This window comes from Alexandromys fortis, unplaced genomic scaffold, assembly GCF_014885135.2.
Source record: "Alexandromys fortis isolate MF-2015 unplaced genomic scaffold, M_Fortis_MF-2015_v1.1 scaffold_125, whole genome shotgun sequence".
Classification (NCBI taxonomy): Eukaryota; Metazoa; Chordata; class Mammalia; order Rodentia; family Cricetidae; genus Alexandromys; species Alexandromys fortis.
This window is the reverse complement of record NW_026068026.1, coordinates 4088420-4102765: the sequence shown is the minus strand read 5'-3', so window position 1 is coordinate 4102765 and position 14346 is coordinate 4088420. Positions and strand designations below refer to the sequence as shown.

Sequence of the window (14346 nt, the reverse complement as noted above, 5' to 3'; positions counted from 1 at the left end):
TCTTTTGACTTGTGCTTTTTGTCCTGGTACTGTGCATCTTTTCTTATCATAGAACAGTAGTTGGAAACACAGCGTTTGGCAAAAGCCTCTCTAAACACCATACCAGAATGTGCTAGTTCCAACAGCAGGTCAAAATGTTAGGATCTTAAATTGTAATGCAAAAGAATCTTTGAGGACACACTTCTGGGAGCATCATAGGGCCAAAGGTCATATTGCTAAAGTGAGATGTGAAATCAAAACCTCAGGAAATCTGGCAAGCTTTGTATGCTGTGTTAAGGATTCGGAGAAACCCATATTATCTGATGTCATATCACAGAAGTCTGGAAGGCATTTCTGTTTATGTAGTTTATGATTGAAGAGAAAACATCACAAAGGTGTGCGTGTTGGTCTATGTCGGTGACTTTGGAACTGTGACATGAAGAAAGTTCTTTTTTTTTAATTTAAATCTTCTCCAGGGTCTTTCATATTTTCATATGATGCTAACTGATCTTCCATGAAGCCTGTTTTGTTAATTTGGAAAGCCTTAATATTTGATTAGATTAGTTGATCCTGAGCTTTGTCTGAATCTACATAGAAAATTCTCATCTGAATTTCCTACCATCTCATTAACCTTTTAGAGGAAACTACAGGCACTTGTGTTCTCTTCTTAAATTGCTTATTTTCCATTTATTGAACACATACACATGCTGAGCTGTGTACATGAAAAATTAGTCTTTGTCTCCAAGAAGTATTATAAGAGAAAGTTAAGATGCATAGCAAATGATTTGTACATTTGCAAACACATATTAAGGCAAATTAAATTATTCTAGATGTTTCCTTTTTAGATATCTCACTTTCCATACTGTGTTTCTCAGCATTTAGAATATTGAAAGTAGATATTTTTCTCACAGCACTTTGAATGCAAGATTGATTATCTATCTATCTATCTATCTATCTATCTATCTATCTATCTATCATCTATCTATCTGTATGTGTGTATGTATGTATGTATGCATGTATCATCTATCTATCTATCTATCTATCTATCTATCTATCTATCTATCTATCATCTATCTATCATCTATCTATCTATCTATCTATCTATCTATCTATCATCTATCTATCATCTATCTATCTATCTATCTATCTATCTATCTATCATCTATCTATCATCTATCTATCATCTATCATCTATCCATCCATTCATTAATCCATCCATCTATCTATCCCTCAGTACATAACTTGCCCAGTCTGTGTAATATTATCTGTATGCATGTTTTCAGGGCTGACCGTTAGATACTGGATAATCAAATCATGTGCTCTTTCCCGAGGAAGACAATTTCTCCCACTCTCAATATTCCTTAGTTGTCTGGTTGAGGTCTCTTGACTTTTCCTGGTTCATATTGGCATGTCTATTGGTGTTATCCTTGTTTGTTTAATGTTTATACAGTCATGTAGGTGAGACTTTCTGACATTCCTAGGAGACACAATCTCAAAGAAAACTCCCTGATCCTCTGGCTCTAAAAAACCTCATTCCTGGATGTTCAATTCCAGCTATGTTCTGATCCATCTCCTGGAAGTTACATTATCCAAAAAATTCCATGTCTCGCTTAGTTTTCCAATAAAAGTCCCCAACATAACAATTCTCTTCCTTCTGCTCTGTTTTTCAGGCTAGCATCCTCCTAAAGGAGACCCCTGCACTCTTATTTTCTGTTTATTCCCAGGTCTGAAATATATTCTCTTACCACCACCCACCATACGCTGATATGATCAGACTATACGACCCTCTGCATTTGTGTGTGAAATTCAGTATCCACTCACTTTTGAGGGACTTAAGATACTTAACAACATAATCATCACATTTGTTAAAGCTCTTATTTTATTGCCTACTAACTATCTCCATAACACTCTTAATTCTGGTAGTCAAAAAATCCAAACAACTCTCATTGCCTATTCCAAGGCCTATGCCTGATTAACCAAGCTGTAATTCTTACTCACTTGGTTGTCTTCAACCCTTACACTCTCTGTTCAACATGTTCCCTTTCACATCTCTTCTTCCTTTTCTGGATCTCTAAGATACCTTCCTTACTACTACTCTTGTCCCAACTTGACAAGACATTTCTGTGTTTCCTTGGGTACTTAAATACCCACTCATAGCAGCTGTTTTAACAGTCCGAGGTCTGAACAGTCCTTTCCATGGATTTTCATCATACTCCTCACTTCTTCAGGTCTTTTGCCTGGGATCTGCTGAATGTTATCCTCACTCTCAGAAGCCTCCCCCAGTATGAAGGTGACCTTTCTCTGCACTCTGTCTTAGGGCTCTTCTGATCCACTGATACAGAGACCGTATCCTCTGTTAGTTCTCTTATCCTCTCAGCATTTTTTTCTCAGATCAGACTGCCAAACCCTTAGATGATGCTGTCTAACTGGATAAAAGGAAACCATCCTAAAGGTTCTGGATATATCTTTTGATATGGTCTCACTGCCTCTTCTGGCCTACAGAAAGCCCTCCCCCCTTTTTTTGCTCTACAGAGTCAGTATAAGTTTCATGTGGAATATCAACCACTGCTCATTGTACTTAAGATCTATCTCTATGCCCCATCTCCCCATCTTGCCTCAGACTCTTTACAGCATTGACACTCTATGCATTATCTTCTCTCAGGTTTCCCATTAAAGAGCTCTCGAACCACCTCCTTTTCCCACCTACCAAACCTGAAGACATTTTCTAGAGCAAGACTAGCAGAATGACTTTATTTCTATGTCACCATTTCCTCAGCCCCACTATATTTTCACACTGATGGACACTTTCCTAGGTGGGATAGACTCTTTCTCCAGGACGCATGAGAGAGCACAAGAAAACACTACTATTCTCCTACCTCAAGTCGTTCCTATTGCTGTATCTTCCTCTCTGCTATCTAACCTGGACCTGGCTTCGTTTCTAAGGTATTCGACCCTTGACTACCTCCTGAGTTATTAAGTACTCCTTTCCTTTTCTTTCTGGACTCAGTCCTCAGGACACAGCACATGCCCCTGTTGTTCTTGAGCAGCTTAGCTCATACTTAAGCTCAAACTGCCCTGGCTATCTCTTCTAGTTCTTGTCTTCCTTTGCTGATGGGCTCTTTCTACCTTAATCCTTTGAATTGATGTTTGGAAGGTCCATCACCATATGCCCTTCCTCTCTATTGCTTCACTTTCCCTTTCTGGTCTCCTTGCTCCTTTTATATCTAACTAGACAAAGTCTACATTCTCTTGCTCATAGTACCTTCATAAACTTCATCTCTATCTCCAGTTCTCCTTAGATCTTGATTCTGGTGATCGTCTCTATTTGTCTAACACCTCCCAGCTCTTACAACCTAAATAGTAAGGATCACATCAGGTAATTTTGGCTACTCTAACAGTAGCAAAGGTACCACTGTTTAGGGGTAGAGAAACAGAGTCATCATTTGAAGGGAAAGGATGAGTTAATAACACATGAGAGTCAGTCAGAAGGTTGATGAGCAGCATCTATTCACTGGAGAAGATGAAAAAAAAAACAGTGAAGTGGAGGACCCAAGAGGATGCCAGGGCACTTTTAGAGTGGTCAGCAATGGTGAATGGACTCTGACTAGTCACAGGGAAATTAATCCTGAGGATTTGTGAGACAAGACTTGAAAGGTATTTAATCAGGGTGTTAATCAGTAGCTGGTAAGTCATGGCAATTCCAGGTTGTGTGGACCATGCACAGAGAAGTCAAGCCTATGAACTAGAATATAGATTAGGAGTTCTGACGTCAGGCTTTGGGGCTTGTGTGAACTTAGGATGCTATTTTTTTCTGATAAAATGGTCCAGCCTTCTTGGGAGAGACTTCTAAGGAGCCTTACAGTATAGCTACTGCAGCATATCTGTTTTCCTAATCATCAAAATTCCACCATCCTACATAATCTCTAACCACACAGATGTTCTGCCCTACCTGCTCTGTAAACTCAGGTGTTGAAATAGGAGCGGCGGGGCTGCGTCCCCGGCACCCGGCCGCCAGCATGGCTAGCTTATGCCCCGAAATAATTACACGGAAACTGTATTCTTTCAAACACTGTCTGGCCCGGCTAGGTCCAGTTTCTTCTTGGCTAGCTCTTACATATTGTTCTAACCCATTTCTAATATTCTGTGTAGCCCATGAGCTGGCTTACCAGAGAGGATCTTAACCTGCGTCTGTCTGGAGTGGGAGAATCATGGCGACTCTTCGTCTGCTTCTTTTTCCCAGCATTCTCCTCTGTCTACTCCGCCTACCTAATTTTCTGTCCTATGAGGGCCGAGGCAGTTTCTTTATTATTACAAGACCCACCTCCATCATTTCCCCTTTTGCACTTTTTATTTCTCATGATCTCTGTAAGTGACCATGTCTAAACTAATCCCTGTGTGGTTCTACTGCTTCTTCTGAGATTTCTATTTCTGTGGACACCTACTTAATGCTGTCCTTTTTCTTCTAAAAAAATTTATTTTTTCATAGGAAGAATAGATGAAATCAAACATTCATGTACCCCAGCTTCACCTTGCTCAGTTGGCTCCCCTGCCCACCTCCAGACCCTTATCTTTCACCTTTAGTCTTGCTAATGTCTTTGTGTCTCCACATCATCTTAATGTGACTTCCCCCTGGGTGCCCTGTATCTCACTTCCTTCTCCCTCCTTGAGAAGATTCTTTTTCAATTGCCCATTTCCTTCCTGCACACACTGTCATTTTCTCTCTCCCTAAAAGACAGGCCAGAAAATAAGAGTGCTTTTTTGAAACATCCATTTACAAATTTCTGTTGGTTTTACAGGCTTTTCAGGTATTTTTCTATTCTCTTTTCCCGTCACAGAAAACTGTTTTGAAAGAAATTTTTATTGTTCTCTCTACAAGCTTACCTCCTACTTTATACTGTATTTTTTGCTAGTATCCTTCTGTTTTCCTTGTAACTATCCTCTACTGCGCTTACTTCAAGTATGGTTTTACTTTTCTCCTACCATTATACATGTCTTGTGCCTAGGCTAATTAGTCAGTATGTGAATATTCTCATTGTCTAAACGATAATAGATTGCTTATAGAAACATCTACTATAGGACAGGCAATGTTCTAAACATGTTCTATATATTACTTCATTTCATCCTTAACCTGTAGATAATATTCCTAGTAGAGATGAAGAAAACTATTGTCTGGAGGGAGTGGCCACTTTGCTTTAGGTGAAACAGCTACAGAAAGAAGCTTAGATTTGAATCTAGCAACTATGTATTCAATTTATGCTTAATCTACTATACTTACTTTTAATTTTAATTGACAAAATTTCTGTATTTATTTTGTACATACTGATATTTTAAAATAAGTATATTTTTATAATTGCTATCTTGAATCAATTAATACATAAATTTTCTCATGTAGTTTTTTGCAATAAAACTTAAAATTTATAATCTTAGACATTTTAAACTGTAATCACCATGTAGTATAACTGATCTCTTGAATTCATTCTTCTAACTTAGATTTTGTCTCCCTTTATAAGCGTTACTTGCTTCTCCATGTTAGTGCCTGGTAACTACTGTTATCCTCCCCTGAGTTAAACTTTTTTGTATCATACATATTAATGAGATCATATAGTACCCTTCTTTTTTGTTCCTTACTTGCTTCCTTAAAGATGCAGTATTCTGGAAGTCCATCTGTGTTGTAAAAAATGGCAGGATCACATTATCTTTATACTGAAGGGTACCCTTTTGTTTGTATGTCTGGTCTCCTGCTGATGGATACTTTGGTTGATTCAATTTCTTAGCTTTATGAATAGAGATACAGCAACCACAGGAGCTAAGTGTTTTCTTCAATACATGAGTATCATTCCCTTTGAATGTGTGCTTCATTGGGGTTTCTAGATCATACAGAAGTTCGGTTCTTGTGTCTGAGGTTCCTGCATACTATTTTCCATATGGCTGGGACCATTTACATCCCCAGTGACAATAACCAAGCGTTCCTTTTCCTCAACATGCCAACACTTCCTAGCCTTTGCTTCTGATAATAATTGTTCGACATAGATGACATCTCATTTTTGACTTATACCACATTAGTAATTAAAGATATTGAGCATTTTCCATATTTTTGTTAGTCCTGTCTACATCCTTTCTTGATTAATCTTTATTCTCGTGAGTTGTCTATTTTAAATTTGGCTGTTTTCTTGCTTGAGTTGCTTGGGCCCCTTACATATATTGCATATAATCATTTATTATTATTAGCCTTTTATTTATTATTATCACCTTTTATGTAATATTATTCTATTCCACAGGCTTTTTCTCTTTTGATTATCTTTTGCCACACAGTTTATTGAGTTTGCTGTAATCTGTTTTTCAGTCTTTTCTTTTGTTGTCTGTGCTTTTAAAGTTGTATCTAAAAAAAATAATGCTCAGACCAATGTCATAGACATATCTTGTGTATGTTTTACTCTAATAATTTTGCACTTCCAGGTTCTTTATTTAAGTCTTTGGGTTCACTTTTTGTTGCTTTTTCTATGTAGTGTAAGGCAAGGGTCTAACTTTATTCTTCTGGGTGGTCATGTATCACAAGACCATTTATTGGAAGTACTGCCTTTTCTCTTCACCTGTTCTTGATGTCTTTGTCAGAGATTTATTCCCTCTGCTCAAGATTGCCTTAGTGATCCAGGGTATATTACTTTCTAAATGGACAATTACTTCTTTTCATTTAATTGGATCTTCAGCAGGTCTGACAGTGCTGATCAATCCCTGCCGTCAGATGTATTTTATTCTGTGCTCTTTAGTGCTCCTGTTCTATGTGCTTTCCCTTGTCCCCACCAGCTGCCCCTAGTCCTGCTGCCTTCCCCATGACATATCCACCATTAGTGCTCATTTCCTTTTCCTCCCCTGGGTGGGTCACATCCCCACAACGGTCTCCTTCAGTTTCTAGTTTTCCATACAACCTTAGGGATCTCAGGGTTGTGTGTGTTTGCAGTCCAATCCTCTGCTTCAAGCTCCACTTCATGAATAGTCCCCTTATTTAGATATAACATGGGGCTGTATCAACCTTTTGCTTAGCAGGGCCAAAAGAAATGTAATCCTCCTCTCCCTCCTCCTGCCTCCTGTCAACCGTGCCCCCTTTTCAGATACTCTCTATTAGACCATTACTTCTTTCCTTTTTGTTTGTTTTTGTTTTTAGTTGATAGCTGCATTTTGGTTTTTCAAGACAGAGGATTTTTTGGTAGCTCCTGCTTTCCTGGAACTTGCTCTGTAGACCAGGCTGTCCTCGAACCTGGAGATCAGGCTGCCTCTGCTTCTTAAATGCTGGAATTAAAGGTGAGAGCTACCGCCCAGCAGACCATCAGCTTCTAATTTTTCATGATTTAGATTTCCACTGGAACATTTCTCCCCCTGATGGTCTCCCCCATCTAGTTATGCCCTCAGCTAGTAACCTCTTAGCACCTAGACTCCTACAGCTGGTCACTATCACCTTCTTCAGCAAGAGGATACACATGCTGTCCAAAGACTTTCCCCTCTTAAAAAAAGTGAAACAAAAAAAAAAACAAAAACAAAACAGCTAATCTCTTTATAAGATGTCACAGGAGCCCCACATTTCTGACACGTTTCCCTCAACTTCTCCCTTGTCCACCCATGCCCCACCCCCAGCCACCCTGCTCTTATTATCAGCACAGGAGAACATTTTTTTTTCAGTTTCAGAAACAGGCCACTGCCTTTCTTTTCTGCGTTTGCTCTCTTTCTCTAGGTCTTCATAAAGGGTGTGGCTTCCTTATAATTCACCCTGTCATTCACACTACATCTACTCTAGAGAATGCCCTGGAGCTTTCAAATGTAGATGCGAGTCCCCCCCGCCCCCCACCTCAGTTACTCTCAACAACATCTCTGTAGTGGATTTCCTTCAAATATTTACTGACTTCATAATGTACTTGAGTGTTTATTATTTGTTTTCTTCCCGGCAATGTAAGCTCCCTGAGGACAGGAAACATCTTTGTCCTGTTAATTCATCACAGCTCCAGTACTCCGAGAAGTTGGTAATGTGTGGTAGTCACTCATTTTAACTGTCACCAAGTACAGTGCAACAGGCAGTATCAATTGTGTATTATAACAGAAACATGGTATGTTTGGGAAGTTAAGAGTGAGTGACTCATGCTCAACCAAGGGAAAATTATAGAGTATAAGAGGGTCAGGCCAGAAGTCTGGGTCTTATATATTTTAGCTTCGGTTTCAATACACGCAGTTGACTCAAACATAGAGAACTTCTGCCACTGGCGTCTATGGTGACACAGCTACTCATGGTGTTGGAGACTGCACCCCTTTCCTAGCTGTTCTGAGAAGCGCCTGTCAGTTTCTAGGTCTCACATGGAGGGATAAGGAGTTATGTTATGTAAGATTTTCATCTCCAGAAAAGCTTAGGTGAGTTAAGTGCCAATTCCATTGTTCATCTCTAAGAGGCAGGTTGATGTAAATGCATGATGCGCTGATCTTATTTATGGGGAGAAAAGGTTCAAAGTATTAAACTATACATAGTGTTAAACTATGTAGTATATAGTATTAAACTATGTAGTATATAGTATTAAACTATAGCCAATTCCCTACCTATTTAAATTATTATCTTAATGTTACATTAAAATGTTTTCTTGAAGCACATTCCTTTAGTAGATGCTTAATTTTGTTTTTAAAAATGCTCTTAATCTCAGGAGATGGAACTTTGTGGTCTGTCATTTTAAGGACAATGAGTTAAAGAAGAAATGTGGGGAGAAAGCAATTCTGACGTAGACAAACTAGAGTCCTTCCAAAGCATGTCTTGAGATTCCGAATTTTCAATCATCCCCAGTCACTCGTCTTCCTCTGAGGACGGAAAAATGGTTCTGTGAGCTTGGCAGCTGATGAGACTGGCTTTCCAGGTGGCTGGCTTCCAGACGCAATCCATCCAAGTTCTGCCCGCAGTTGTTGCCATTCCGTGGCAAGTTGTCTCCTCAGGCAAAATGGAAAGAGGAATGATTATGGGTCCTGACATTGGCTGGAGCTTGTAAGAAAATGGTGGTATTTTTTTTAGAGTCTTCCAATTAGTTTATTTCCAGGGAAACTGGGCAGGATATTCTGAGGCTGCGGTGTTCACACAATGTCACTGCTTCCTGAAGGGGTGTCCTCTGCGAAAGCCTCTCTCTCTACGCTGGGAAGGCTCACGACTGTTATATCACCCTGCTGCGATTGTATGACTGGCCTCAACAAGCCTACTATAAGGGTACCACTTCCAGGGATTTATGTTCTGGTGATTAACACATTGAAGAGAGAGGTATGAACTGCACAAATAAATACACTTTTACAGAATTACAGATTGCTTCTATATTTCAGATTCCTTTAACAGCTCATTCTAGTCTAGTCACTAATTGTTCCTGCTTCACCAAGTATTTGCTGACAGAAATGGTCTCAGTACATTTAGAAAAAAAAAATCAAATCTGTATTAGGGCGCCGACATTATTGTATTTTTGGTTCTTTGCTTGGCAGATCTATTATACAGCTTTATTTGAAATATTTCTCATTGAAAAACAGGAAACAAAGTGTCCAAATCTTCCTCAACATTGTTTTCTCTTCTGTTTCTGTTTGCACAGCTCACCATGTTAAGACGGGAACTTGCGAGGTGGTGGCCCTGCACAGATGCTGTAACAAGAACAAGATAGAAGAACGGTCCCAGACGGTCAAGTGCTCCTGCTTCCCTGGGCAGGTGGCAGGCACCACACGAGCGGCTCCATCTTGTGTGGATGGTGCGACCTCTTTCATTGCTCACTCTTACAACATCGTCAGAACTGGAACCCCACTATAATGCTACCTACTGAAGTCACTCCCAGGGGACCACACCGTAAATCACACGGCAGAAAGAAAGTTACCTGGGGGGCTTTGTGTGACACAAATACCTGTAGCTAGAGTTAATCACATATCACATTGTTCTGTTACAAAAGCATTATAACGAGGTTCCAGTTAGTCAATGTGCTTCTGATATTGTTGCCATAAAATACAGATTTCCTGGTAGATGGTAGATAGATAAATTACTTAGGAAATGCAAGATGGCTATATAGGGTTAAGTAATATATGTTCAAAAACCTTGGACAGAGTTTAAAAATAAGAGAAAAAAATTTAACTCCATGTGCATGAATGACTGGCTGCAAACAAAATTCACATACAATGATTTCAATGGAGATGGATGTAAATGTCAGTTTTTTGTTTGATAGTTAATATTATTACAGTAGATTGCAAATCTTTGTGTGAGGCTAGTAATTGTTACATCATAAACAGTAATTTTATGTGGAATATTTTTTATGAAGAAATTGCTGTTTATGATAAAGAAAAAGAGAAAAACATATTAAGTCTACAAACAGTCTCCTGATTTTCAGCTTGCTCATGGGGAGCATTTCATTGACTTTAAAATATTGATTCATCTTGGCGTGGGTATGGTTTATTATGTATTTATATAAATCAGTGCAGAGTTTTTCAATATATTAGTTTTATGAAGTCTATATTTTCGCTTGAAACAACCTTCAACACAGTGAGTAAAGTTATTACTTTCTGTTGAACATTTAGAAATTTATTATTATATATCCCATATTAGTTGTCCTTACAGTGGTAAAATAAAATTTTATATGTAAAAGAACGTCTTGAAAATACAAAATAGATTAGTTGGATCAGTGCATTTTGTCCCATGGCAATCCCAAATAGAAATATTGAGCTAATTCTCCTCCCTCCTTACAGCATCCATAGTGGAACAAAAATGGTGGTGTCATATGCAGCCATGCCTGGAGGGAGAGGAGTGTAAAGTCCTCCCAGATCGGAAAGGGTGGAGTTGTTCCTCTGGAAACAAAGTGAAAACAACCAGGGTGAGTGGAGAGCCAGCCTGGGAGGCAAAGGATCTCTGAGTTAGTGGAGAGCAGGATGTGTACTGTGGCATCTTAAGGGGAAGTTGTAGAATGGAATGGTATTGCTTTATATAATGTGAATTTCCCACTAATTCATTTCTTCATAGCTCATTTTTATTTCAGAATACCATCTTCTACCAAATGTCATCCGCCTCCATGTTTTCTGATTAATGAACACTGTTTTCTCATTAGGTTCTGCTAACAACATGAATGCCCCCTACTTCCACAGACATGGTAGACAACTGGCCCCAAGCCCTGTTCTTCAGCTGAGTAGTTATGGGAATAAATTCTAAAAGAGATTCCATATGATTAGTTTACATATGGCTCCATATATATTTACAACTTGGGTTCTGTCTGTATTGTGAAGGGGGTTGTTTTGATTTTCCTGAATTTGGGAGAGATAATTAGTTTTCTAAGAGTAAAGGGTCGCAATCTTTGTAATGGGTAATGGAGAGATGATTCAGGATCAACACGAAGCAATGCTTTGGTCAGAGATGGACTTCTGGTCTCAAGAACTTCCATGGAGATGGGAGAGGAGCAAGAAGCCATTTAATTTTTAATTTCCCATTGACTGCATGAATTTCCAGGACTGAAAGAATTTGATTTCCATTTTAAATATAATAATATATGTGAAAGTTATGTGTAATTTTATATAAATTATTTATTTTTAAAAGTATAATTGAAAATTAAAATTTTATACTTTTCAATTTGTTTTGAAGGAAAGTTGGCAATTGACTGAACTTGAATAATTGAACAATAAAACAAAATAATGGTAAAAATTTATTAAAAGTGACACCAAGATAGATAATATTATTTATCATAAATTGACATGAAATTAAAATTTTTCTTCTGAGTATCTTCAGGTGATTATTCTATTGCTGTCATCCCAACACATTCAACCTTGTCAAGTAATGTCATCAATACATTAACACTAGATGCACTCAGATGTGTCCATGTTTTAAGTAGCACAAATAAAGAACATACTTTATTGTTTTGCCAGTTATTGATTCTAATACATTGGCTAAATTTTGGGAAAATATTTTCAGAATTGTGTCAAGTACATGGTCAGTTAGTTAGAATAACTCTATTATTCAGTGGGCTGGAAAAAGTTCTAATTCTTTCTGATTTGTCAACATTTTCTTGATGTAAAATTTTCTTGTAAGGTATTTATTACCATGAAATTATTTCCCCTCACACCGTTCCTACCAAAAATAAGAATAATGGGAATTCACTAAAGATTTGAGATTCTGAAAGACATTGGCAAAGTAAGTAAGGAAGAAAAGTGAGCTCTCTATAGCCATTCCGTGTTTTCGTTAGTTCATTGGACAAGGAGAAACGGACATTCACTGGACCCATAAACATATGCTGCACACTGAACAAGGTACTTTAAATACATTATCTAATTTACTCTGCTTAATAGCTCCACAAAGAAGATATTTTCATCTCCATTTTACTGATGAGTAAACCAATGCTTTGCAAAGTTAACTGGCTTCCCAAGGTCATAATGGTAATTAATTGATGGACCAAGATTCAGCTACATAGCCTGAATCTCAAAATTGATCCCTTAATATGTAACTGCAACTTAATTTTAACATATGATTTAATATATTATTAAATGATAATTATTAAATTTTCCTACAGTTCTTTTCATATGGGATAGACCTTTCAGAATATATTTAACTTTCTGGATCACTGAAATGAAAAGGTCAAGGCAATGTTGAAATTCTCAAAAACTATTTTCTAATGGTGCCATTACTTTCCCTGTTGGCCAATTCTCAATAATTCAAAATTAAAACTGGGCTTCACCTTCACAGAACTTAGTCCAATGTGTAGAAAGAGGACAGGTGAAAGAATGGGTGGTTCTGGGCAGGAAAACCACGTCTAGATCCTATAGCTTGCTTTAGTAGTATGGCACTACATGCTATCAAACAATGGTTTTTGATTTTCTTTCATTCTTCACTATGAAGAGATGGCAGCGGAGGACCTTATAGGATGCATGATCTTCCATCATCAGGCTGAGGGTTATGCTGACATCATAGGATAAAAAATGGAACCAGGCAGGAAGCTCTTCAAACTCTATATCCCTGATGGCTTTTGCTATGTGTGTAGAGGGCAGCTACAAGTGGTGGCCATAGGCAAGTGGAAGCAGATAGGAGAAAAAAGCAAATATCTCTCACCCATTCACAGAACTGAAGCCAGCTTTGAGTTTGTCTGCTCAGTATCCTTGTATCATTTTATCCCTCTATGTCCTTCATGAATTCTGCCACGAATGCTCCCAAATTGCTTCCCTAACTGTCAACAAATGTCTGTCTTCTCCCTTCCACAACTCATCTGCCACACTGACTTCTGTGCTTCATATCCATCACCATGGCTCTTCTGCCTCTATTGTTTCTGTCTCTATGTTACCAGCTCAGCCTTCACTACTGAAAGCAGACAAGAAAAGACTGCTTAAGGAAAGCCTCACATTGAGTGTGTAATGCCAGGGCAGAAGGCTCAGAGAATTCTAAGCCAATTCAATAAGTGAGCCTACAAAGCAAGCTTATATAGTGTTTAAACCAAACACAGCCATTGATGCTTAAGTTTTGAACCATTTGTAGCCTTGTCTCTTAAGGCTGCAAGTCCCTCTGATACATCAATGGCTTAATTTTTCCTCTGCTAACTTAGGTGGTTGCAGGGTTATCTAGAGTTCCTACAAATTTGTGATGACACAAAATCTGATAGAAAATTGCTTCACAGCACACTAATGGTGTCTCTTGTGCCAGGGAAATGATCTGTGGTTGTTATGCAGTTTTCCTGAAGCATCTCAGGGTTAGCAGTTGATACTGATGATGGTAGAAGGGAAGTCAGGAGCCCAACAGCTGAAAATGATGGAGTTAGATTGCTCTGTGGCTCCATCATTTCTCCCTGACTGGAAAATGGACATCAGAAGTCAGGTTTACAGCAAGAACTTAGCAGACTTACTTTTTTTTATATTCCTTTTTTTAAAAATTTTTTTAATATAATTTTTTATTGAAAAAAATTTCCGCCTCCTCCCAGACTCCTATTTCCTCCCCCCCCCCACTCCTCTCCCCTCCTCCCACTCCTCTCCCCCTTCCTCTCCAGTCCAAAGAGCTGTCAGGGTTCCCTGTCCTGTGGGAAGTCCAAGGTCCTCCCCCCTCCATCCTGGTCTAGGAAGGTGAGCATCCAGACTGGCTAGGCTCCCACAAAGCCAGTACATGCAGTAGAATCAAAACCCAGTGTCATTGTCCTTGGCTTCTCATCAGCCCTCATTGTCGGCCATATTCAGAGAGTCCGGTTTTATCCCATGCTTTTTCAGTCCCAGTCCAGCTGCCCTTGGTGATCTCCTAATATATCAGCCCCACTGTCTCAGTGGGTGGGTGCACCCCTTGCGGTCCTGACTTCCTTGCTCATGTTCTCCCTCCTTTTTTTTTCTAACTCTATCTTTATTCTTGATGTTTTCTTTCTAATTCTTTCT

At 38.7% G+C, this 14346-nt stretch overlaps 1 protein-coding gene across 1 annotated transcript in view; it reads left to right on the top strand.

The window, feature by feature from the left end:
- Tafa2 (TAFA chemokine like family member 2) overlaps window positions 1–11042 on the top strand; it is a 98151-nt gene extending 87109 nt beyond the window's left edge. Inside the window, exons 2-4 of the mRNA XM_050163900.1 lie at window positions 9573–9725; window positions 10708–10832; window positions 10995–11042. Of these exons, the coding sequence (XP_050019857.1) occupies window positions 9573–9725; window positions 10708–10832; window positions 10995–11042 (326 nt within the window). The remainder of the gene's footprint in view (window positions 1–9572; window positions 9726–10707; window positions 10833–10994) is intronic.
- Window positions 11043–14346: the final 3304 nt, after the last annotated feature.